At 41.5% G+C, this 27,563-nt stretch overlaps 1 protein-coding gene across 3 annotated transcripts in view; it reads left to right on the forward strand.

Moving 5' to 3' along the window:
- The window catches only part of crlf3 (cytokine receptor-like factor 3), a 120,290-nt gene extending 98,892 nt beyond the window's left edge, over window positions 1–21,398 (forward strand). For all 3 annotated transcript variants that reach the window (XM_034190783.1, XM_034190785.1, XM_034190784.1), the window contains exons 7-9: window positions 1,278–1,416; window positions 5,532–5,644; window positions 20,692–21,398. In XM_034190783.1, coding sequence (XP_034046674.1) covers window positions 1,278–1,416; window positions 5,532–5,644; window positions 20,692–20,957 — 518 coding nt within the window. In that variant the 3' untranslated portion in view covers window positions 20,958–21,398. The remainder of the gene's footprint in view (window positions 1–1,277; window positions 1,417–5,531; window positions 5,645–20,691) is intronic.
- Window positions 21,399–27,563: the final 6,165 nt, after the last annotated feature.

The following is a 27,563-nucleotide window of genomic DNA, read 5'->3' on the forward strand; positions in this document are numbered from 1 at the left end:
CTGTTGCCTCACAGCAAGAAGGTTCTGGGTTCGCTTTCCTCCTGTTTTTTTCTGTGTGGAGTTTATGTTCTCCCCATGTTTTCTTGGGTTTTCTCTCGGTGCTCCAGCTTTCTCCCGCTTCCAAAGACATGTGGATTGGTGACTTTAAATTGACCATGGCTGTGTGTGTGTGCCAGCATGAATGAGTTGTCTGTCTACAGTATACAGTTGTATGCAAAGGTTTGGGCACCCCTGATAATTTTAATGATTTTCCAATGCAAATTTGTGTTCCAATAATTAGTGAGAAATGTATTCAAATCAATAAAATTACAAGGGTGCCCAAATTTATGCACCTGCCTAATTTTATTTAAATAATTATTGCAAATACTAGAAAATACTGTAAATACTAGAAACTTCATTTCACTTCTCAAATATCAGTGTGTTTGTCTGCTATATGATATAATTAACTAAAATTTCTGATCCAGACAACTAATGATTTATAAAAGAAAATCATGAGAATTATCAGGGGCACCCAAACCTTTGCATACCACTGTATGTGGCCCTGTGATAGACTGGCGTCCTGTCCAAGGTGTAACCCCGTCTCATGTCCAATGACAGCTGGGGTTGGCACCAGCCCCCCTGTGACCCATGACTGGATTGGAGTAAGTAGGCAGAGAAAAAGAATGAATGAGTAAATTTCAGACAGAAACACTGCTTCACTTATATTCAAGTCAAGTTGTTCAGTCTCAATAAGTTAGGTTCAGACCACATACACTCATCATGGGTATGAATGTCATTGCTTTGTTGGACTGTCTGTGATGTATTTAATCTGTTTGTTTTATTTGTTTTGTTTTATTTTATGTAATTTGTTTGTCATACAGCTGGGTTGTATGTTGTCCTGGTAACAAGCCTGTACAACATACAGCCTTCATAGGAAAAAGAGAAGTCGGTGCACTGTCCAAATTTTGTACCAGCACCCCCAGGTGCTGGTACACTCAAGTACACAAGTATCCACATCTAAGTACATTGCAGATTTTGTGTGAGCAAACAAAATACCTGTTGTTTTGCAAAGTTATAAATCTTTTTATTTTATGTTGATAAATGTTAATATAATAGTTCTTCAGGTCCTTAAGTGTGTGTGTGTGTGTGTGTGTGTGTGTGTGTGTGTGTGTGTGTGTGTGTGTGTGTGTGTGTGTGTGTGTGTGTGTGTGTGTGTGTGTGTATGTGTATGTGTGTGTGTGTGTGTGTATGTGTATGTGTGTGTGTGTGTGTGTGTGTGTGTGTGTGTGATCTTTTAGAATGGTGTCCAGGTACTGAGGGCTACATCCTCAGCAGTAGAAGAAACATCGCCATGCGGAGCGACTCGTCCCTGTCACGCTGTCCCGTCCTCTACTCCAAAGTGCCCACCTACTTCTGTGGCCTGACCCTGACTTTCAAGTACGTGCACAATGTCATGAGTGTACACAGTTAAACATCCATCCATCCATTCATTTTCTTCCACTTTATCCGGAGTCGGGTCGCGGGGGCAGCAGCTCAAGCAAAGCTGCCCAGACCTCCAGATCCACACACACCTCCCCCAGCTCCTCTGGGGGAACCCCAAGGCGTTCCCAAGCCAGCCGAGAGATGTAGACTCTCTAGCGTGTCCTGGGTCTTCCCCGGGGCCTCCTCCCAATGGGACGTGCCCAGAACACCTCTCCAGTGAGGCGTCCAGGGGGCATCCGGAAAAGATGCCCGAGCCACCTCAACTGACTCCTTTTGACGTGGAGGAGCAGCGGCTCGACTCCGAGCTCCTCACCCTATCTCTAAGGGAGCGCCCAGCCACCCTGCAGAGGAAACTCATCTCGGCCGCTTGTACTCGCGATCTCGTTAGTTCGGTCATGAGCCAAATCTCATGACCATAGGTGAGGATCGGAACGTAGATCGATCGATAAATTGAGAGCTTTGCCGCCCTACTCAGCTCTCTCTTCACCACGATGGTCCGATACAGCGACCGCATCACTGCAGATGCTGCACCGATCCGTCTATCGATCTCACGCTCCATCCGTCCCTCACTCGTGAACAAGACCTCAAGATACTTAAACTCCTCCACTTGAGGCAAGGACACTCCACCGACCTGAAGAGGGCAAAGCACCTTTTTCCGGTCGAGAACCATGGCCTCACATTTGGAGGTGCTGATTTTCATCCACTAGCTGCCACCTTATCGTGGTGGGGAGTTTGCGTACCCGGATGATCCTAGGAGCTTTGTTGTTGGGGGCTTTGTGCCCCTTGTAGGGTCTCCCAAGGGAAACAGGTCCTAGGCGACGGGTCAGACTAAGGGCAGTTCAGAACCTCCATGACCAGTAAAAAATCAAGGACCGAGACGTCGCCCGGTATGGCAGAGCCGGGGCCCCACCCTTGAGCCAGGCCTGGGGTTGGGGCTCACGCACGGGCCTCATGTTGATATTACTGAAAAGGTTTTCAAAGTTTCAGTAAGATTAAAAATATTTCTATTTTTCTTAATAAGCTTAACAAATATAATTTCAAGTTTCTGTCATAGTACAATATGTTAATCAAATAAATAAAAAAAGCTTATGTTTCCCTTCTTTTTCCATTGTGGTGTGAGAATTGTCTGTTTATGGTTTTATTTCCAAGTCAGTTCTCTCCTGTTTATATGCTTGTGTGAAACTTATAATCGTTTTTTGTTTTTTTTTTGTTTTTTTTTACAGTTGCATAAAATTTGAAGGATCTGAAGGTATAATTTACTTTTGATAATATTGTGGTTTGCATTGGAACAATTCCATACAGAATCATTACGTGGATACTAGCGTGTTGCCCGTGGGGATTCACAGGCACTAGATTGTATAGTGTTTATAAAATAGTTAGCTGACATTTTTTAAGGGTGGTAATAAATTATGCAAAGTTTCCATAATCAGTTGGAATGACGTGTGAGTCCAGAATGTTTTTAGAACCCTACCCATTAGACCTCAACAGTTTTTAGAAGACGAACTCAGCTCTTTTGTTTTCTGTTAATTATGTAATTTTTTTAATTTACTGTCTTAATGTATTCATAAATTGTTTAAGTTCTTGCTATCATATACACACCATTGTTGTTGTTATAATTTTATTTTATTATTCTGTTTTGTCATTTGACTTTTTAAACCACAATGGAAATAAGTGTTTTCATTTTCTTGTGTCATCCATTTATTTTTAACGTATGTAATTACAATGAACCTTACTAAATGGTGGAAGACATTGAATGCACTATACTTCTCACTCACGGTAACGGCAACCTGACATTAGCTAAACAAACTGAACTACCAAAACACAATAAATCGATAACACTAACACTGTTAAATTAACATGAACCACAAAAACATTTAAAACCCTGAACTCCCATGGTGCATTGCAGCACAACATCCATTTGTCACTGTTGTTAGCTAATATAGCTAATTTCTCCAAAAATATTGATCCTATCAACTTTCCATTTTCGCCGTGTTCATCCTTAACTCACAATAAATACATAAGCATACCAAATGGCAAATGTCAACTCTCCCCAGTTTTTCCACGATCAAAGCCATACACATGCATACACGCACACAGAGGCCACTTGGCTATTATAATATACAGTGAGGAAAATAAGTATTTGAACACCCTGCGGTTTTGCAAGTTCTCCCACTTAGAAATCATGGAGGGGTCTGAAATGTTCATCTTAGGTGCATGTCCACTTTGAGAGACATAATCTTAAAAAAAAAAAAAAAAATCTGGAAATCACAATGTATGATTTTTTTTTTTGATTTTTTTATTTATTTATTTTTTTTATTTGTATGTTACTGCTGCAAATAAGTATTTGAACACCTACCAGCCAGCAACAATTCTGGCTCACACAGGCCTGTTAATTTTTCTTTAAGAAGCCCTCTTATTCTGCACTCTTTACCTGTATTAATTGCACCTATTTGAACTTATCTGTATAAAAGACACCTGTACACACACTCAATCAATCACACTCCAACCTGTCCACCACAGCCAAGACCAAAGAGCTGTTTAAGGACACCAGGGACAAAACTGTAGACCTGCACAAGGCTGGGATGGACTACAGGACAACAGGCAAGCAGCTTGGTAGACGACAACAACTGTTCTGATTATTCATTAGAAAGTGGAATAAACATAAGATGACTGTCACTCTCCCTTGGTCTGGGATTCCATGCAAGATCTCACTTTGTGAGGTAAGGATGATTCTGAGAAAGCTCAGAACTACACAGGAGGACCTGGTCAATGACCTGAAGAGAGCTGGGACCACAGTCACAAAGATTACATTAGTAACACATGATGCTGTCATGGTTTAAAATCCTGCAGGGCAGCAAGGTCCCCCTGCTCAAGCCAGCACATGTCCAGGCCTGTTTGAAGTTCACCAGTGACCATCTGGATGATCCAGAGGAGGGATGGGAGAAGGTCATGTGGTCAGATGAGACCAGAATAGAGCTTTTTGGAATCAACTCCACTTACCTTTTAGAGGATGAGAACAACCCCAAGAAAACCATCCCAACCGTGAAGCATGGGGGTGGAAACATCATACTCTGAGGGTGCTCTTCTGCAAAGGGGACAGGACGACTGCGCCGTATTGAAGGGAGGATGGATGGGTTCATGTATTGTGAGATTTTGGCAAACAACCTCCTTCCCTCAGTAAGAGCAGTGAAGATGGGTCATGGCTGGGTCTTCCAGCATGACAATGACCCCAAACACACAGCCAGGGCAACTAAGGAGGGGCTCCGTAAGAAGTATTTCAAGGTCCTGGAGTGGCCTGGCCAGTCTCCAGACCTGAACTCAATAGAAAATCTTTGGAGGGAGCTGAAACTCCAAACCTGAAAGATCTAGAGAAGATCTGTGTGGAGGAGTGGACCAAAATCCCTGCTGCAGTGTGCAAAACCTGGTGAAAAACTACAGGAAACGTTTGACCTCTGTAATTGCAAACAAAGGCTACTGGACCAAATATTAACATTGATTTTCACAGGTGTTCAAATACTTATTTTTCAGCAGTAACATACAAATAAATTATTTAAAAAATCATACATTGTGATTTCCGGATTTTTTTTTTTTTTTTTTTTGATTGTCTCACAGTGGTCATGCACCTAAGATGAAAATTTCAGACCCCTCCATGATTTCTCAGTGGGAGAACTTGCAAAATCGCAGGGTGTTCAAATACTTATTTTCCTCACTGTAGGTAATTGATATAAATGGTACACTTACATTCCATATGGAGTAATCCTACCCTTTAAAGGGATAAATGCATGCAGGTTGTGTGGCTGATTGATAGCTGAGCTCAGCCTGACAGGCCGTACCCAAATAGATGTTACGTTTTTGTATTTAGATTAGTTTTTCTGTTTTTGTTTTGCCTCGTGAAGGTCTAAGGTCTGAAATGTTTTTTTTCTTGCAAGTGAAGGACAGCGAGGCCAGAAATGAGCAGTGCTCTTGTGCAACTCTGTTATGTTCATGGTTGGTGCTGGGATATTTGCTATACCTGCCATCAGAGTGATGAATTGTTTTGTGTATGTACGTGTGTACGTGTGTGCACTCAGGATCTCTGCTGTGGGTCAGGTGGATGGCAGGGACAGTCTGGGCGTGTGTGTGGACAACATGACAGAGGCTGAATCGCTTCAGAGGGACCAGGCCGTCTGCATTTCCACAAATGGTATACTACTACTACTACTACTACTACTACTGAAATGCTGAGTCTGTTTGGTGTGGGTGGTGTGCTTTAGAGTTCTCAATTTAGGGGGTGTTTTTATCAACAACATGATGCTGATTGTTGATCAAATTGTAACGGAGTAAAATTAGGGTTATTTAATTAAAGGGGAGATTTAACATTTTTCAACCTGGGCTCTATTTTTAGATGTTTTTAGGTTCCTCTTTTCACATGGGACAAAATTAATTTAAAGGACACTGTTGATTTGGAAGATGAGCAACATCATGGGCTGAACAATGCAGTTATACGGGGCAAGCTTCTTTTCACCGCTGAAAGGTGGAACATGCAATGAAATGTATCTGGTCACGTAGTCTGGATCCCTACAGAGGTAAACGTGCATGTTTATTTCACTAAATGTAAAGAAACCCAAACTGACCAAGTGTACATTTAACCAGTAACTTCAGCCTTGCTGTTGTCCTGCGGTGCTGCTTGCCACTGAGTCTTAAGCCGCGTTCACACCGGGTGCGACGTGACGCCACAAATTCGCACACCATGGGACGGATGTGCCACCATCGCCCGCTGTGAAAATTCGCCCCAGTGCGTCATCAAATAGGAGGAGCTTCCATTCCGCTCGCTGGCTCCGGTTGTCAGTCAAGTTAACATGGCGGACCTTGATCACATGGAGCGAGTTGTTGTGCTCTTAATTGTTGTGGAAAGCTGACAAACGTCGCCAGCGGCGCCGTCCCTAGGTTCACAACATTCTCATGAGATGTTCCCAATTAGGGGAGTATCATTATTTGCTGCAGGAGCTGCGTCTGGATGACGGCCGCTTTCAGCGGTCCTTCCGCCTCTGCAAGACCCAGTTTGAGGACCTCCTGTCCCATTCACGCACGCACGTCAACAACTTAAAAAAAAAAAAAAGAAACTGTCCGCTGCTGCTCGCTCTCTTTTGTAATTGTGTTTATAAACCAGTCACCATTTGTTTTATTATACATCTGTGTAGTTAATAAATAAAATAATCTTCATGGACGATTCGCTTGCGCACGCACATGAAAAAAAAAAACTGTCCGATGCCGCTGCTGCAGGGCTGCTGCTTGCTCTTCCCCCAAAAACTCTCATAATTGTGAAGTAAAGGACAAAAGGGACATATGTCCTGCTCACAGGTTGGTTACCAGAGACAGGACATGTTCACATCCAACTCAGTCAAACTCCAGACATCTCCACGTCAATACATATCCAGTCCCTGATCGGTCATCGCAACGCAACAAGATGAAAAAATTCATATTTTTCAACTCGGAGCAACGCGATATTGCGCCACAAACACGCCATTCGCTCAAAATCGCTTCATTCGTGTCAGTCGCGTGGCTTGGCACCACAACGCGTCCTTCCATAGGGATTACATGGCAATCTGTTGCCGCTGTCGCTCGCGTCGCGCCTAGTGTGAACGCGACTTTAGAAGTTGCTGCCAATGAGGTCCATATTCTGCCAGACAAAGCCCCTCATTCATTGATGACACATCGACAGAGTTTTTGGTCAACTCGATATTCAGTACTTAAAAGCAGCATCACTGTGGTTTTCACTTCAAATTTACACAAAGTCCATTTTTAACAAATGCCAGACAGTCAAATTGTGCCTACATAAATACATGTGAATGACAACTACAGACATGATTTATACAAACAAAAAATAAAAGCTCTTTCTTATGTCAAGTGCATGCTGATTGTAGAACTACAACAAAAAAACAGCCAGCAGGACGACATTCTAGGGTTTGAACACTCACTCACTGTGGTGTGAAGACACCTGAGGCCACATTTATCAACCTTTTTGTATGCATCATCATTTCTTTGTCTGGTGCCCGTTCCTGACTCTTCAGACCACTGTAAGCTTGTTTCCTTTGGTTGATGTGTTAGTGCTGCTTTTGTTTGACATTAATAATAGCTGAACTGCATGTGTCAGTTCACATGCTAGAAGTAGCTCTCACACAATGCATTATGGGTTAGTCTGTATGCTTATAGCAAAGAAAACATGGTACCAAGAGGCGACACTCATTAGAACGCCCCATAGCAACAGATTCCCCCATGGCTTCATTCTGCCGCCGTCATGTTGGACTGTTTTAAACCCATCAGACCCACACAGTCTGTGGTCAGACCACATGATGTGGCTGACAAAAGAAGACAAGATCACCACAGCTGCTGCAGAGATGAACTTTTTTTGTCTTTTCCTCATACTTTAATACTTTGTATAAGTAAAATAAGTACATTAATACATGGGCGGTCGTAATACATTCATTTAACGAGCCCCAAACGGCACAGACAAACCAAACTGTTCATACAAACTGTCCACATCCATAAAATGATGATCTGATGTATTGACAGCACTGTGACTCTTCTTCAGAAATCAAAGCTGACGTTGAAATATTACACTTTACTTTGCTTTCCTGTTGGTCGTTAGAGCGCAAGCTTTCTGAACTGCAATTCGTGTTTCTGTCTGAGTCTGACGCTGTTAATATCTCTGTTTCCATTATAAACGAATCCGCAATCAGCAAACAGGAAGAATTGCTGTTAGATCCTGAATTAAAACTTTTTAAATGAACAAAAACGTTTACATCATATGAAGGAGACGCAGCACACAGAGTAAATGAAGTTTTTTAATCTGACCTGTTAACAGCGCACAGAGTAAATTAAGTTTTTTAATCTGACCTGTTAACAGTACACAGAGTAAATGAAGTTTTTTAATCTGACCTGTTGGCGGCACACAGAGTAAATGAAGTTTTTTAATCTGACCTGTTGGCGGCACACAGAGTAAATGAAGTTCTTTAATCTGACCTGTTGGCGGCACACAGAGTAAATGAAGTTCTTTAATCTGACCTGTTGGCGGCACACAGAGTAAATGAAGTTTTTTAATCTGACCTGTTAACAGCGCACAGAGTAAATGAAGTTTTTTAATCTGACCTGTTGGCGGCACACAGAGTAAATGAATTTTTTAATCTGACCTGTTGGCGGCACACAGAGTAAATGAATTTTTTAATCTCACCTGTTGGCGGCACACAGAGTAAATGAAGTGTTTTAATCTCACCTGTTGGCGGCACACAGAGTAAATGAAGTGTTTTAATCTCACCTGTTGGCGGCACACAGAGTAAATGAAGTGTTTTTTTGTTAATCTGACCTGTTGTTAAACACAGAATAAATGAAGTGTTTTTTTGTTAATCTGTCCTGTTAAACACAGAGTAAATGAAGAGTTTTTTTTTGTTAATCTGACCTGTTAAACACAGAGTAAACGAAGTGTTTTTTTGTTAATCTGACCTGTTAAACACAGAGTAAATGAAGTTTTTAAATCTGACCTGTTGGCGGCACACAGAGTGAATGAAGTTTTTTAATATGACCTGTTGGCGGCACACAGATTAAATTAGATTTTTTAATCTGACCTGTTGGCGGCACACAGTGTAAATTAAGTTTTTTAATCTGACCTGTTGGCGGCACACAGAGTGAATGAATTTTTTAATCTGACCTGTTGGCGGCACACAGAGTAAATGAATTTTTTAATCTGACCTGTTGGCGGCACACAGAGTAAATGAAGTGTTTTTTGTTAATCTGACCAGTTAAACACACAGTCAATCAATCAATCAATCAATTTTTTTATATAGCGCCAAATCACAACAAACAGTTGCCCCAAGGCGCTTTATATTGTAAGGCAAGGCCATACAATAATTATGTAAAACCCCAACGGTCAAAACGACTCCCTGTGAGCAAGCACTTGGCTACAGTGGGAAGGAAAAACTCCCTTTTAACAGGAAGAAACCTCCAGCAGAACCAGGCTCAGGGAGGGGCAGTCTTCTGCTGGGACTGGTTGGGGCTGAGGGAGAGAACCAGGAAAAAGACATGCTGTGGAGGGGAGCAGAGATCGATCACTAATGATTAAATGCAGAGTGGTGCATACAGAGCAAAAAGAGAAAGAAACAGTGCATCATGGGAACCCCCCAGCAGTCTACGTCTATAGCAGCATAACTAAGGGATGGTTCAGGGTCACCTGATCCAGCCCTAACTATAAGCTTTAGCAAAAAGGAAAGTTTTAAGCCTAATCTTAAAAGTAGAGAGGGTGTCTGTCTCCCTGATCTGAATTGGGAGTTGGTTCCACAGGAGAGGAGCCTGAAAGCTGAAGGCTCTGCCTCCCATTCTACTCTTACAAACCCTAGGAACTACAAGTAAGCCTGCAGTCTGAGAGCGAAGCGCTCTATTGGGGTGATATGGTACTACGAGGTCCCTAAGATAAGATGGGACCTGATTATTCAAAACCTTATAAGTAAGAAGAAGAATTTTAAATTCTATTCTAGAATTAACAGGAAGCCAATGAAGAGAGGCCAATATGGGTGAGATATGCTCTCTCCTTCTAGTCCCCGTCAGTACTCTAGCTGCAGCATTTTGAATTAACTGAAGGCTTTTTGGGGAACTTTTAGGACAACCTGATAATAATGAATTACAATAGTCCAGCCTAGAGGAAATAAATGCATGAATTCGTTTTTCAGCATCACTCTGAGACAAGAGTAAATGAAGTGTTTTAATCTGACCTGTTGACGGCACACAGAGTGAATGAAGTTTTTTAATCTGACCTGTTGACGGCACACAGAGTAAATGAAGCTTTTTAATCTGACCTGTTGGCAGCACATAGAGTAAATGAAGTTTTTTAATCTGACCTGTTGACGGCACACAGAGTGAATGAAGTTTTTTAATCTGACCTGTTGGCGGCACACAGAGTAAATGAAGCTTTTTAATCTGACCTGTTGGCAGCACATAGAGTACATGAAGTTTTTAATCTGACCTGTTGTCATTGTGTTGAGTTAAAAACCACAGCTTGATTAAAACTTATCCATATAAGACGTCTGGAAGTACTTTAATTCCTTATCGTGGAATTGCGTGTGAATAACTGCAGATTTTTACAGAAGCTCCTCTGTGTTTGCGCCGGGTGCGTTTTTCAACTGTCAGCAAGCAGAAAATGAATCACTTATTTTAAGAGCTGAAAGTCTTTTCTGTACTCATTTTATGAGTCACAACAGTCCCAGCGTTCACGACGACTGTCCATTGTGTCTTCAATATTCTGCTTGTGATGAAAATAAATCCTATTAATGATCCATCAAGACAAAAAAGGAATGTCAAATTACACTGTCCTGAATGCTAATGTTATTATCAGCAGTCTAAGATGGCTGCAGTGCTTCTACAATGACGCCAGTGGCTGTTGAATAAAGTGAATCGGAGTGTCGTCTCGCTGTACTCTATTCTCTTTTCCTACAGCCGGCATCCATGCATGTAAACAAAGAGAGGTGCGATACTTTAAAGCAAAATTTGGGCCCAGAGGATGTACCTGGAGCTGTTACTAACTCACCATTTAAGGCAGCAACAGTAGCAGAACTAAAAAGATGCTTAAGGTGCAAAATTGTAAATTTAAAAGACAAGAAAAAGGATCTGATGAAGGTAAGTTCCAACTAACTGTAGGAGTTATCTTGGATATGTTACACCGAAATCATAACAATTTAGATTTATTTAGGTTGTTAGTGACCACCTGATGATACACTGGGATTACTTTGTACACTGTCAGACACCAGCAACCATAGTCAGTTGTCTTCCTGGGGCCAGAGCAGGTGACACTGAAGGAAATTTGAAACTGCTGGCTAAGGCTAAGTGTAAATTTGGTAAGATTGTAATTCAAGTCGGTAGTAATGACACCCGGTTACTCCAATCGAAGGTCACTAAAATTAACATTGAATCGGTGTGTAACTTTGCAAAAACAATGTCGACTCTGTAGTTTTCTCTGGGCCCCTCCCCAATCGAACCGGGAGTGACATGTTTAGCCGCATGTTCTCCTTGAATTGCTGGCTGTCTGAGTGGTGTCCAAAAAATGAGGTTGGCTTCATAGATAATTGGCAAAGCTTCTGGGGAAAACCTGGTCTTGTTAGGAGAGACGGCATCCATCCCACTTTGGATGGAGCAGCTCTCATTTCTAGAAATCTGGCCAATTTTCTTAAATCCTCCAAACAGTGAGTACCCAGGGTTGGGACCAGGAAGGAGAGTTGTAGTATTACACACCTCTCTGCACCTTCTCTCCCCCTGCCATCCCCTCAATACCCCATCCCCGTAGAGACGGTGCCTGCTCCCAGACCACCAATAACCAGCAAAAATCTATTTAAGCATAAAAATTCAAAAAGATAACATAATATAGCACCTTCAACTGCACCACAGACTAAAACAGTTAAATGTGGTCTATTAAACATTAGATCTCTCTCTTCTAAGTCCCTGTTAGTAAATGATATAATAATTGATCAACATATTGATTTATTCTGCCTTACAGAAACCTGGTTACAGCAGGATGAATGTTAGTTTAAATGAGTCAACACCCCCGAGTCACGCTAACTGCCAGAACGCTCATAGCACGGGCCGAGGCGGAGGATTAGCAGCAATCTTCCACTCCAGCTTATTAATTAATCAAAAACCCAGACAGAGCTTTAATTCATTTGAAAGCTTGACTCTTAGTCTTGTCCATCCAAATTGGAAGTCCCAAAAACCAGTTTTATTTGTTATCTATCGTCCACCTGGTCATTACTGTGAGTTTCTCTGTGAATTTTCGGACCTTTTGTCTGATTTAGTGCTTAGCTCAGATAAGATAATTATAGTTGGCAATTTTAACATTCACACAGATGCTGAGAATGATAGCCTCAACACTGCATTTAATCTATTGTTAGACTCGATTGGCTTTGCTCAAAAAGTAAATGAGTCCACCCACCACTTTAATCATACCTTAGATCTTGTTCTGACTTATGGTATGGAAATTGAAGACTTAACAGTATTCCCTGAAAACCCCCTTCTGTCTGATCATTTCTTAATATTTACATTTACTCTGATGGACTACCCAGCAGTGGAGAATAAGTTTCATTACAGTAGAAGTCTTTCAGAAAGCGCTATAACTAGGTTTAAGGATATGATTCCTTCTTTATGTTCTCCAATGCCATATACCAACACAGGGCAGAGTAGCTACCTAAACTCTGTGAGTGAGATAGATTATCTCGTCACTAGTTTTACATCCTCATTGAGGACAACTTTGGATGCTGTAGCTCCTCTGAAAAAGACAGCCTTAAATCGGAAGTGCCTGACTCCGTGGTATAACTCACAAACTTGCAGCTTAAAGCAGATAACCCGTAAGTTGGAGAGGAAATGGCGTCTCACTAATTTAGAAGATCTTCAGTTAGCCTGGAAAAAGAGTCTGTTGCTCTATAAAAAAAAAAGCCCTCCGTAAAGCTAGGACATCTTACTACTCATCACTAATTGAAGAAAATAAGAACAACCCCAGGTTTCTTTTCAGCACTGTAGCCAGGCTGACAAAGTCAGAGCTCTATTGAGCCGAGTATTCCTTTAACTTTAACTAGTAATGACTTCATGACTTTCTTTGCTAATAAAATTTTAACTATTAGAGGAAAAAAATACTCATAACCATCCCAAAGACATATCGTTATCTTTGGCTGCTTTCAGTGATGCCGGTATTTGGTTAGACTCTTTCTCTCCGATTGTTCTGTCTGAGTTATTTTCATTAGTTACTTCCTCCAAACCATCAACACGTCTATTAGACCCCATTCCTACCAGGCTGCTCAAGGAAGCCCTACCATTAATTAATGCTTCGATCTTAAATATGATCAGTCTATCTTTATTAGTTGGCTATGTACCACAGGCTTTTAAGGTGGCAGTAATTAAACCATTACTTAAAAAGCCATCACTTGACCTTATCTTAGCTAATTATAGGCCAATCTCCAACCTTCTGTTTCTCTCAAAAATTCTTGAAAGGGAGTTGTAAAACAGCTAACTGATCATCTGCAGCGGAATGGTCTATTTGAAGAGTTTCAGTCAGGTTTCAGAATTCATCATAGTACAGAAACAGCATTAGTGAAGGTTACAAATGATCTTCTTTTGGCCTCAGACAGTGGACTCATCTCTGTGCTTGTTCTGTTAAACCTCAGCGCTGCTTTTGATACTGTTGACCATAAAATTTTATTACAGACATTAGAGCATGCCATAGGTATTAAAGGCACTGCGCTGCGGTGGTTTGAATCATATCTATCTAATAGATTACAATTTGTTCATGTAAATGGGGAATCTTCTTCACAGACTAAGGTTAATTATGGAGTTCCACAAGGTTCTATGCTAGGACCAATTTTATTCACTTTATACATGCTTCCCTTAGGCAGTATTATTAGACAGCATTGCTTAAATTTTCATTGTTTTATCTTCATTGTTTTTTTTAGCTTTATCTATCCATGAAGCCAGAGGACACACACCAATTAGGTAAACTGCAGGATTGTCTTACAGACATAAAGACATGGATGACCTCTAATTTCCTGCTTTTAAACTCAAATAAAACTGAAGTTATTGTACTTGGCCCCACAAATCTTAGAAACATGGTGTCTAACCAGATCCTTACTCTGGATGGCATTACCCTGACCTCTAGTAATACTGTGAGAAATCTTGGAGTCATTTCTGATCAGGATGTGTCATTCAATGCGCATATTAAACAAATATGTAGGACTGCTTTTTTACATTTGCGCAATATCTCTAAAATTAGAAAGGTCTTGTCTCAGAGTGATGCTGAAAAACTAATTCATGCATTTATTTCCTCTAGGCTGGACTATTGTAATTCATTATTATCAGGTTGTCCTAAAAGTTCCCTGAAAAGCTTTCAGTTAATTCAAAATGCTGCAGCTAGAGTACTGACAGGGACTAGAAGGAGAGAGCATATCTCACCCATATTGGCTTCTCTTCATTGGCTTCCTGTTAATTCCAGAATAGAATTTAAAATTCTTCTTCTTACTTACAAGGTTTTGAATAATCAGGTCCCATCTTATCTTAGGGACCTCATAGTACCATATCACCCCAATAGAGCGCTTCGCTCTCAGACTGCAGGCTTACTTGTAGTTCCTAGGGTTTTTAAGAGTAGAATGGGAGGCAGAGCCTTCAGCTTTCAGGCTCTTCTCCTCTGGAACCAGCTCCCAATTCGGATCAGGGAGACAGACACCCTCTCTACTTTTAAGATTAGGCTTAAAACTTTCCTTTTTGCTAAAGCTAAAGCCGCGTTCAAACCGGACGCAACCAGACACTACAAATTCGCGTGGGTCGCCAGGCGACGGACGCGCCTCCTTCACCTGGTGTGTCACTCTGCTTGGGTGGACTTTCGCTGCGAAAATTCGCCCCGGTGCGTCATCATATAGGAGGAGCTTCCATTCCACTCGCCGGCTCCGGTTGTCAGTCAAGCTAACATGACGGACCTTGATCACATGGAGCGAGTTGCTGTGGAAAGCTCCCAATACAGAGAGTATCATTATTTGCTGCAGGAGCTGTGTCTGGGTGACGGCCACTTTCAGCGGTCCTTCCACCTCTGCAGGAGCCAGTTTGAGATCAACTGTCCCGTTCACGCACGCACATGTACACAATAAAAAAAAAAGAAAGAAAAACTCCGCTGCTTGCTGCAGCTGGCTCTTCCCCAAAAAAACTCTGTCATAATTGTGTTTAGAAACCAGTCACCATTTGTTTTATTATACAGCTGTATAGTTAATTAATAAAATATTCTCTACAGATGATTCGCTCCCGCGCGCACGTAAAGAAAAAAAGAAAAGGAAAAAGCTCCGCTCCCGCTGCTGCAAGTAGGGCTGCTGCTCGCTCCAAAAACTCTGTCATAATTGTGTTTAGAAACCAGTCACCATTTGCTTTATTATACAGCTCTGTAGTTAATAAGTAAAATACTCTCCAGGACGATTCGCGCGCGCACGTAAAATAAAAAGAAAGTCCGCTCCCCTCAGCTGTGGTGCTGCTGTTCGCTCCAAAAACTCTGTCATGATTGTGAAATAAAGGACAAAAGAGACATAAGTCCTGCTCACAGGCTGCTACCAGATACAGGATATGTTCACATCTTCAGTCAAACTCCAGACATCTCCACGTCACTACATATTCAGTCCCGGATTGGTCATCGCGACGAGACGAAAAAGTTCAGATTTTTGAACTTGGGGAGGAGGGCAACGCGACGCAACGCAATAACGCGCAAAATGCTCAAAATCGCTTCACTCGCGTCCATCGCGTCGCGCAGTTTGGCGCCAAAACGCGTCCTTACGTAGGGATTACATGGCAACCTGTGGCTGCAGTCGCTTGCGTCGTGCCCGGTGTGAACGCAGCTTTATAGTTAGGGCTGTATCAGGTGACCCTGAACCATCCCTTAGTTATGCTGCTATAGACTTAGACTGCTGGGGGGTTCCCATGATGCACTGAGTGATTCTTTCTCTTTTTGCTCTGTATGCACCACTCTGCATTTAATCATTAGTGATTGATCTCTGCTCCCCTCCACAACATGTCTTTTTCCTGGTTCTCTCCCTCAGCCCCAACCAGTTACAGGTTACAAATGATCTTCTTATGGCCTCAGACAGTGGACTCATCTCTGTGCTTGTCCTGTTCGACCTCATTACTTGTAGTTCCTAGGGTTTGTAAGAGTAGAATGGGAGGCAGAACCTTCAGCTTTCAGGCTCCTCTCCTGTGGAACCAGTTCCCAATTCAGATCAGGGAGACAGACACCCTCTCTACTTTTAAGATTAGGCTTAAAACTTTCCTTTTTGCTAAAGATTATAGTTAGGGCTGGATCAGGTGACCCTGAACCATCCCTTAGTTATGCTGCTATAGACGTAGACTGCTGGGGGGTTCCCATGATGCACTGTTTCTTTCTCTTTTTGCTCTGTATGCACCACTCTGCATTTAATCATTAGTGATCGATCTCTGCTCCCCTCCACAGCATGTCTTTTTCCTGGTTCTCTCCCTCAGCCCCAACCAGTTCCAGCAGAAGACTGCCCCTCCCTGAGCCTGGTTCCGCTGGAGGTTTCTTCCTGTTAAAAGGGAGTTTTTCCTTCCCACTGTAGCCAAGTGCTTGCTCACAGGGGGTCGTTTTGACCGTTGGGGTTTTACATAATTATTGCATGGCCTTGCCTTACAATATAAAGCGCCTTGGGGCAACTGTTTGTTGTGATTTGGTGCTATATAAATAAAATTGATTTGATTTGATACACTTCCGTGACCGGTTTTAAGGTATACGCATTCGCAACAAACGGCTACTGAGACTGCCGAAAACAAAGTACTCATGACTACTCGTTTTTCCAAGTGTTTCTGGCTGCATTTACATTGCTTTGAGGAAAACATCCTAGCGTGCGCTTGAATGGAATGTAGCTCCTAACGTCAAGGATGTTACCTTGACGTTACATAAGTGTGATGTCGTTTTATGATTTGTTTTTAAATAATAACTGTTCATTTTAATGCTGTCACAGTAAAAGCAGGAGCCGTGAGAAGACTTAGTGCTCCTGCACAGCCATTGGTCATAAACGCAGCCTGTTAAAAACAGTTTCTGCTCGAGACTCGGCTTTGTGCACGCATATGTGTTGTCAACTTTGTAACTGTGAAAAATCTAAAAAAAAAAAATACATCAGTCAGTGTGATCAGTCAGCCTGAAAAACAGCGAAGAGGTGCACATAGTTAAAGTGTGCTGCTCCCCATGGAGCAAGATCCAAAATCCGACTCTTTTGAAGTAAAATAAAAATGAGGCCTACCAGCTCCACTGAGGACAACATAATACAAAAGGGAAACACTGAACAGGGCGCTCACCCACTCGTAGAAAGATTTCCAAGATTAAATATGTAAAGTCCACTAGGCAAATAAGTGCTCAAGCACGAATCACGCACGGTCGCCAGCCAATCAACAATGGCCAGGTCCACTATAAGTCCTCGTGCATGGATCGCGCATTCTCTCATGATTCTGGCATGTTAGATAGAAAGTCCATTATCTCCTGAAAATAACTTTCCAATGTAAGAAATACATCTGCATGTTCAGGCTGCCTGAAAAGCAGTGTTGTGGAGATGTGTCACCACGTTAGGTTCCAAACTCCGGCAGACTCTGTTAAGAGTTTCGGGGTGAAGTGGGTTGTCTCTTGTCCATACATCCTATGTAAATCCGAGCCGCCACTTTCAAATGAAAGCTCAGAAGCTTCCTTATTGGATGTAGCAGCATTTGTGTCACTGTCTGTCTTCCATTGGGATGTTTCTGCTTTTTCTAAAATATGCGTCACGCCGAGAAATGCTGAGTAAAATGTTTTCCAGAAATGCACCTGTAACTCTGAGCGAGAGGAATCATGACCAATAAAATGCATCAGTCACCACTAATTATTACTGCATGTATATGTATGGATAGACTTATAATCATGAATACTTTGATGTTGTGTTGGTAACTGGGATGTTAAATAATGTGCGGCATGTCCTTTCATATTTGGCCTTTTTCCACTGGGGAAAAAAACTGTTGTAATGGAGCTCATCTTTACTACGCATCTTTGAGATCATTCAGATCAGTGTGTGTTGCATCGTCTCTGTGCCGAGCCCAGCACATGCATTTCTTGGTGGCTGGGACTCTGGACAGGAAGACGGAGAGAGAGAGTTGTTTCTGCACGATAACGCGGCAGGAGAAAGCTGCTCTGGACAAAGGGGGCAATTTCGGGAGGCAGCCGTGATTTTGTTGCAAGTTGTGTACCAAACTACTATATTGGTGGTTTTGATGGAAGTGGTTTGAGTGGAAAAACCGTTGGTGTGTCCACCATTAAGTTTTCTGGCTGCTGCAGACTCGGTGGGGTGATTTCTGCTTGAATCCAATCTCCCTACTGTAAATCTCATTTCATCCCATCCATTTCTTACAATTCTGTCACAAGTATTGTCTCCTGTGACTGTCATTTGTTTTTAATTTATTTCGTTGTGCATTTTATATTTTTGACTCATGCTGCTTTGACCTTTCTATCTAATGCGTTTGACATCTTTCTTGGTCTTCATGCATGTTTTCTTGAGACAGTCTTCCCATGTTGTTCATACGTACACCAGGTTTCCGACACAGCTGACTGGTAACAGCCAACATCTTTTACCATGTGTTGAAGTTCCCTGTTGGGTTAGTTTCCATTTCATTAATTATGCATTACGACTGTTAATCTAGTGAACACATGGTCATAGCTGTGATTTGCTGCAAAGTAAGGATGCTGGATGAATGTCCTGTACTTGTGGTAATTCCATAACCTATGCCAGAGTTTGTATTAATATATTTTGACCAGAGATCTCTACAATGTTATTAAACAGTTGAATTTAATTTCTCATCTTCTAAATCAGAGTTTGAGATTGTTTTTTTTTATTTTCATTTTTATTATTTGTCCTTTATTTTAGGTTTTTAGTTAGCTAGACTTGTAGATAAATTTGATTTACTTTGAGGAAAATAAGTATTTGAACACCCTGCGATTTTGCAAGTTCTCCCACTTAGAAATCATGGAGGGGTCTGAAATTTTCATCTTAGGTGCATGTCCACTGTGAGAGACATAATCTAAAAAAAACCTGGAAATCACAATGTATGATTTTTTAAATAATTTATTTGTATGTTACTGCTGCAAATAAGTATTTGAACACCTGTGAAAATCAATGTTAATATTTGGTACAGTAGCCTTTGTTTGCAATTACAGAGGTCAAACTTTCCTGTAGTTTTTCACCAGGTTTTGCACACTGCAGCAGGGATTTTGATCCACTCCTCCATACAGATCTTCTCTAGATCTTTCAGGTTTAGAGTTTCAGCTCCCTCCAAAAATTTTCTGTTGAGTTCAGGTCTGGAGACTGGCCAGGCCACTCCAGGACCTTGACATGCTTCTTACGGAGCCCCTCCTTAGTTGCCCTGGCTGTGTGTTTGTGGTCATTGTCATGCTGAAAGACCCAGCCATGACCCATCTTCAATGCTCTTACTGAGGGAAGGAGGTTGTTTGCCAAAATCTCACGATGCATGACCCCATCCATCCTCCCTTCATCCTCTAAACATGGTAAGTGGAGTTGATTCCAAAAAGCTCTATTCTGGTCTCATCTGACCACATGGCCTTCTCCCATGCCTCTTCTGGATCATCCTGCTGGTTACTGGTGAACTTCAAATGGGCCTGGATGTGTGCTGGCTTTTACCTTGTGTGTGCTTTCAATATGTGTTCATGTACCGGGCCGGCTTATGTGTTGTGTGTTCGTCTGTCGTCATGAGGCCGGTCATGGTTTGCTCAGCCCTGCTGTTGACCTAAGGCAGTATATACATCTGGAGCTGGTCCCCGGGCGCCTAAAGGCGACTTCTGCTCCTAACTGGCAATTAGGATGGGTTAAATGCAGTAAACACATTTCATTGTGCAGGGAACATGTTCCTTTGTGCATATGACAATAAAATTCTTTTGAATCCTTGAGCAGGGGGACCTTGCTGCCCTGCAGGATTTTAAACCATGACAGCATCATGTGTTACTAATGTAATCTTTGTGACTGTGGTCCCAGCTCTCTTCAGGTCATTGACCAGGTCCTCCTGTGTAGTTCTGAGCTTTCTCAGAATCATCCTTACCCCACAAAGTGAGATCTTGCATGGAATCCCAGACCGAGGGAGATTGACAGTTATCTTGTGTTTCTTCCACTTTCTAATAAATAATCATAACAGTTGTTGTCTTCTACCAAGCTGCTTGCCTGTTGTCCTGTAGTCCATCCCAGCCTTGTGCAGGTCTACAGTTTTGTCCCTGGTGTCCTTAGACAGCTCTTTGGTCTTGGCTATGGTGGACAGGTTGGAGTGTGATTGAGTGTGTGAACAGGTGTCTTTTATTCAGGTAAAAAGTTCAAACAGGTGCAGTTAATACAGATAAAGAGTGCAGAATAAGAGGGCTTCTTAAAGAAAAATGAACAGGTCTGTGTGAGCCAGAATTCTTGCTGGTTGGTTGGTGTTCAGATACTTATTTGCAGCAGTAACATACAAATAAATTATTAAAAAAAAAATCATACATTGTGATTTCCGGATTTTTTTTTTATTTTTTATTTTTATAGATTAGACATGCACCTAAGATGAAAATTTCAGACCCCTCCGTGATTTCTAAGTGGGAGAACTCAGGGTGTTCAAATACTTATTTTCCTCACTGTACATGTTTTAAATGTGTTAGAAATAAACCTGCTTTCCTTGTTTTCTCAGGCGCTGTGTTTGTCAATGGCAAAGAGATGACCAATCAGTTGCCTGCCGTCACTGTTGGCTGTGCTGTGACCTTTGACATGGAAGTGGTCAACCTGTTCCCGATCAACAACAACAAGCTGGGTGATGGGGGAAGCTTCAAGTTGAGGGTGACCATTGGCTCAGGGAACCGCGAGGTGGTATTTGATTGGTTGGTGGACCAGGCGGTGGACTGCCTCTTTTTTGGTTGCTCTTTTGTCCACCCTGGCTGGAAAGTGCTTGTGTTTTAGGGACTCTGCCTGTTTTGTGTGTTTGTTTGTTTGTATTTTTTAAGATTTAGTTGGAGGTGCTCACCTGATCTCATCACCTTTGCGAGTGTGAATCCAGGTATTGTGAGTTTTCCTTTGTGGTTCTGTTACAGACATTTCCAGGAGGTTGCAGACTTGAGAATCAAAAGGAAATTGCTTGTTGCTTCACTGAATGCCGTTAGCTTGTTTTTGGTATGATGTTCCATGTCTTTCCTTGTTGGATATCCACATCAGTGTCTGTATGTCACACTCATTGTTCCAAGTGCATCCCTGATTATGTTGAAAGCTGTTTTTAATCTTTTTAAAAATGGGGCGGGAAAAAAACAAAAACTGTCAGTATATCCTGAAAAGCACTTGGTGTTCCTCAACATATCTTACCATACCTACAAATCACCAAAGATGGCTGCCACATGAATACACGTCAAAAGATAACTCTGGTTTAATTTGGACATCCAGTGTGATCAATTGTTACCTGTGACATTTATTACCATATTTTCCAGAGTATGTTGCACCTTTTTTTTTTTCATTATCAACTCTTTCATTTGGGATTTTTGTGCATTGTTTTGTGTTATTATTGCCTTTTATTTTTTTATGATTATTAGAGTTTATTTTGTTTAGTACACTGATCATGGGAAAACCTTATTCCAACAGTTCTTCCTCATGGTCGTCTTCTTAATTATTAACAAACACATGATTTTTCTTTTTCACCATACATGTTCCAGCACCCCAAATTAGTTTTTTTTTTTTCTTTTTAAACATACTCTGGAAAATGTGGAAGTCCTCTCTTGGACTTGTGGTACTACCAGTGAAGGCACCTGATCCTGAACCTGCACTCTGTGAATTTTCTCAAACTGGGTTGGGCCCCTGCTGTAAACCTTGTCAGTGTGGTTCTAATCCCCGGTAGCTGTGATTAGTCCAAGTGTGAGACCCGCTGACCGCTGTTCTTCAGGGAGCCATGAATAGTTCTGTTGGGACACAGTTTTCTACAACAGTGTGTTATTGTTGAGGGAAAATATCTACATTTCCATTGATGACTGTCTGTCTGTAGTATTTGTAACTTTTTCTTTGAATTGGATCTGTGCTCAGTCATTGTTTACAGCTGTTTATTGTTACCTTTGACAGTGTCTGGAGAGAAAATTGGTCACATATTGTATTAATGCAACTTTTGATTATCAGAACATTTCAACATTGAGCACCTGCAGCAGATGGGCTCTTGCTTTTGGTAGGGGTGGATGGACTGCAGCATCCGCACATGCTCCAGCACTTCACCTGATTTAGGACATTTTTCTAAGAGTATGAGTCTGTGTTCAAACTCGCACAGCCCTGATTCCCCTCCAGACATACTGTAGCTGATCGGCCTTTTGCCCAGAACCAGACTGTGATTGCTGTTACTCTACTGCAGCTTCCAAGTGAGATTTTTGCTTGTTTGTTTATTTTTAATACAAAGCCGGTTATACTTTAGCTTAAATCTGTTGTTTGCTTGCGGAGCCATGAGTCCACTGGACAGACTGGTATGGTGATGCTGATATCTCTACAGGAGTTCACCAATTACCCTTCATATAGATTGATTAGGCATGGTAAAGTTTGTTTTTTCACAAAGCAATTTTCAAATCCAAGCACATGGTTAGAAAAACTGGCAGTGTGGCATCATCAGGGATGCACTGAACCTCTGTAAACCATTGTCCGTTCGGTGGAACTTTTCCTTATATTTCTATAATCAACACTTATTGAATTTCATAAGCAGATGCTTTTTGGGCCAAATCCCGGTGAGCGGGAAATTTGAAATTCCTCATATATTAGTCAATATTTTGCCTATTTCAGTAAATAAAGCATCATTTCATGTGTTCCTATATGGGGACATTACGAAAGACATTAGGAAAGAATCGACTGTCACTAATGTCTTGTTGGAGACACCAAAAGGATGGGCCTTCAGATCTACTCATCCTAGAACTGCACATTCCAGAAAGGTGCATGAGCACCTGAGAAGTCTGTTTGGAGAAGGGTGCAGAACAGGGAACAAGCATGACGCTGTGGATGTTTCCAAGAATATGCAGACAGCATGATGGACTAATGCTAAGAAGATCTTTTTCCCCGTCTGAGTGGCTGAGCCAGATGCAGGTGGCTTTAGTTTTCTCCCGCCTGGTGTCACAAGCAAAGAAAGTTCAGTCAGAAGCAGATGAAGGTGATGAGGATGCTGAGCAGTTACACAGAAACTCTCAGGAGAGACAGGCAGCACGTCTTCATCTGTTGCAACAATAACCTAGAAATGTAAGATTTCAGCTATATATTGATATGATGTCAGCTCTGTTAAATTTTTTTGTCATGATGAATCTGATTTTATTGTAAAAGTTTCCATAATATTGGTCTTTGTCTGTCATATGGCATCTGTAGCAAGACGTTTTGATTGACTAGTATCTTTCTGCATTATGATTCAAACAGAAATAATTTGTAGTCCCAGATGTTAACACTATAAGTTTACATTTTTCTAGAATTGTATTTAGTTACATTTTTGTACTTAAGCATCTGAACATTTCATATCACTGGCTTGATCTAGTTTTTAAGGATGAGGAATGCAGTGGTACTATTTATATCTCCACACGATGAATCGGGGAGGGATATTATGGTTTTTCATGGACTGCCACCATGTCCACTACTGCAGAGTTTTCACTCATCGTGTTAGCTCCAAGAGCTTTTCTCCGATTCTTTTCAAATTATCTGGAAACATTTATGGCCCTTGAGGATGAAGTCTATTGATTTTGGTGACCCTAGGACCTTCCCTGTAGCACCACCATTAGGTCACATGTTTGAATTAGGATTAGTGTATCGTTAAAAGCTTTCATCTAAATCAATGAAATCTAATGTTTTTTTTGTTTTGTTTTTGTTCTTAATGACAACAAAAAAGAGTTCATACAGTTACAGTGAATACTGAAATGCAGTGCTAGCTCTGAAAACATGAGCCACCACAGTGGCAAAATGCAGTGCACTTAAGCTCTGCCTTGAAACATTTGTAAAAAGTAGTTCCCAGATAATTGTGATATATTCCTGTGAAATAATGAGTATATCTCATCTAAATCAATTCTGCAATTTACCAGTAATAAAATTATAAAGGTAACTGAAGTTTTAAGGAGTGGCCATAATAAATATTTAACAAACTTAAAGCTTGAGACTTCGGCGAGGGCGGTCGCATCTCCTCCTCTCTACTCTCCTCTGTGTTTTTCTATCTCTGCTCCAGCCTTCAAAAGTCCCAACTTCACCAGACTGTGAATTCTTCAAGCTATATTTGGAATAACCATGGAATTGATCAGCTGGTCTCTCAACGCGGTTGACACCATTTTTTCAACAAGGAAATCAGGGCTGGGGGACCCTGCGTGCCCAGATAGAACCTGTTCTGTGGGCGATGATCTCAACACCTGGGAGAAGTGGCGCAATGCGTGCTTGGTTCCTTTTCATTGCTTGCTTCGTCCAAACCATCGGCATGTTTATTGGACCCCATTCCTGCCAGGCTGCTCAAGGAAGTCCTACCATTATTTAATGCTTCAATCTTAAATATGATTAATCTATCTTTGTTAGTTGGTTATGTACCACAGGCCTTTAAGGTGGCAGTAATTAAACCATTACTTAAAAAGCCATCACTTGACCCAGCTATCTTAGCTAATTATAGGCCAATTTCCAACCTTCCTTTTCTCTCAAAGATTCTTGAGAGGGTAGTTGTAAAACAGCTAACTGATCACCTGCAGAGGAATGGTCTATTTGAAGAGTTTCAGTCAGGTTTTAGAATTCATCATAGTACAGAAACAGCATTAGTGAAGGTTACAAATGATCTTCTTATGGCTTCGGACAGTGGACTTATCTCTGTGCTTGTTCTGTTGGACCTCAGTGCTGCTTTTGATACTGTTGACCATAAAATTTTATTACAGAGATTAGAGCATGTCATAGGTATTAAAGGCACTGCGCTGCGGTGGTTTGAATCATATTTGTCTAATAGATTACAGTTTGTTCATGTAAATGGGGAATCTTCTTCACGGACTAAAGTTAATTATGGAGTTCCACAAGGTTCTGTGCTAGGACCAATTTTATTCACTTTATACATGCTTCCCTTAGGCAGTATTATTAGACGGTATTGCTTAAATTTTCATTGTTACGCAGATGATACCCAGCTTTATCTATCCATGAAGCCAGAGGATACACACCAATTAGCTAAACTGCAGGATTGTCTTACAGACATAAAGACATGGATGACCTCTAATTTCCTGCTTTTAAACTCAGATAAAACTGAAGTTATTGTACTTGGCCCCACAAATCTTAGAAGCATGGTGTCTAACCAGATCGTTACTCTGGATGGCATTTCCCTGATCTCTAGTAATACTGTGAGAAATCTTGGAGTCATTTTTGATCAGGATATGTCATTCAAAGCGCATATTAAACAAATATGTAGGACTGCCTTTTTGCATTTACGCAATATCTCTAAAATCAGAAAGGTCTTGTCTCAGAGTGATGCTGAAAAACTAATTCATGCATTTATTTCCTCTAGGCTGGACTATTGTAATTCATTATTATCAGGTTGTCCTAAAAGTTCCCTAAAAAGCCTTCAGTTGGTTCAGAATGCTGCAGCTAGAGTACTGACGGGGACTAGCAGGAGAGAGCATATCTCACCCGTGTTGGCCTCTCTTCATTGGCTTCCTGTTAATTCTAGAATAGAATTTAAAATTCTTCTTCTTACTTATAAGGTTTTGAATAATCAGGTCCCATCTTATCTTAGGGACCTCATAGTACCATATTACCCCATTAGAGCGCTTCGCTCTCAGACTGCGGGCTTACTTGTAGTTCCTAGGGTTTGTAAGAGTAGAGTGGGAGGCAGAGCCTTCAGCTTTCAGGCTCCTCTCCTGTGGAACCAGCTCCCAATTCAGATCAGGGAGACAGATACCCTCTCTACTTTTAAGATTAGGCTTAAAACTTTCCTTTTCGCTAAGGCTTATAGTTAGGGCTGGATCGGGTGACCCTGGACCATCCCTTGGTTATGCTGCTTTAGACGTAGATTGTGGGGGGGTTCCCATGATGCACTGTTTCTTTCTCTTTTTGCTCCGTATGCATCACTCTGCATTTAATCATTAGTGATCGATCTCTGCCCCCCTTCACGGCATGTCTTTTTCCTGGTTTTTTCCCTCAGCCCCAACCAGTCTCAGCAGAAGACTGCCCCTCCCTGAGCCTGGTTCTGCTGGAGGTTTCTTCCTGTTAAAAGGGAGTTTTTCCTTCCCACTGTTGCCAAGTGCTTGCTCATAGGGGGTCGTTTTGACCGTTGGGGTTTTTTATAATTATTGTATGGCCTTGCCTTACAATATGGAGCGCCTTGGGGCAACTGTTTGTTGTGATTTGGCGCTATATAAGAAAAAAGTTGATTGATTGATTGATTGGCACCACTCTCCATGGAAGATGTTGAAGATTTATTCGTATTTGCTTTTGTGGTAGGAGGGCTGGTGCTAATTGGGTTATGCGCTGCCCTGATTTACCGGAAAATTGGTAAGACAGCCGCAAGCAGAATCACAACCCCACATCTGTCCGTCATGATTAATGAAGTGGGCAAGGCAGTACAATCTCAGACTGCATTAACTTTTGAACTCAAACGCAAGTTGGAAAACATCTTGCAGAGGAAGATGTTGGAGACCAGGGAATATTCATAAATTGGATTTTGACAGTCAGAGGAGCTGCAAATGGAATTTGTGTTTCTCTGTCTAACTCAAAACATGGCAGCCTTATCAGCTACCGAAGGTCAAAACGCCCCGCTTGTTTTCCTCCAGAAGGATTTCAGTGGCCTTAGTGAAGCATTTGGCTCCCCTCTTATCTGCCCTCCCTTGCCAAGGCAACTCCAGACTTCATGCACACATGGACAGAGACTGCACACTTGACACACACTTGAGAAAAAACTGCTAATGCATTTCTTGTAGGAACCAAATCTGCGTCAACAGGTCTTTCTGCAGAGAATAGTGGATGACAAAAAGCTTCAGCAGGTCAGACTATTTTTATTATGCCTCTACTGGATAATTCTTGTAAACAGCAATTAATGAAACATTGAGAAGTAGGGTACTGTGTTGTACTCATTAGTCACAGTTTGAAAATATGTATAATATCACCAATATTACATATTTTAATGGTTTTACAATTATTTAATTACCTGAATGCTAGCCATATGCTGTTACGTAGGTGCTAGCATGTCGTAAATACTACTGCTGTATTTCTCAACCTTGAATATGTAGGATTAGCCAACAAAATCAAGAGTCTTGATGGTCTAGAGCCTGAACAACTGATAAAACAACCACCCATGGCAGCCAACTTGGAAAATGTCCACCTCTGCGATGGCCCTATAGCCAAAAATTGTCTGGTTAGTATGCTCTGTGTGCCAAATTTCATGATTTTATCATCAAAGTCACCATTTTCCTCAAATATTGCGCATATCTGTTCCACTGTGTAGACCTACTGGACCCACTATGACCTACTGGTGTAATCCAGATTACTAATCAGATGTTCTGTTCAAGAGAGAATTAAAATGGAATCATATGATCAGGAAATAATAAAAATATATATAATTCTGTT

This window comes from Thalassophryne amazonica, chromosome 16, assembly GCF_902500255.1.
Source record: "Thalassophryne amazonica chromosome 16, fThaAma1.1, whole genome shotgun sequence".
Lineage (NCBI taxonomy): Eukaryota > Metazoa > Chordata > Actinopteri > Batrachoidiformes > Batrachoididae > Thalassophryne > Thalassophryne amazonica.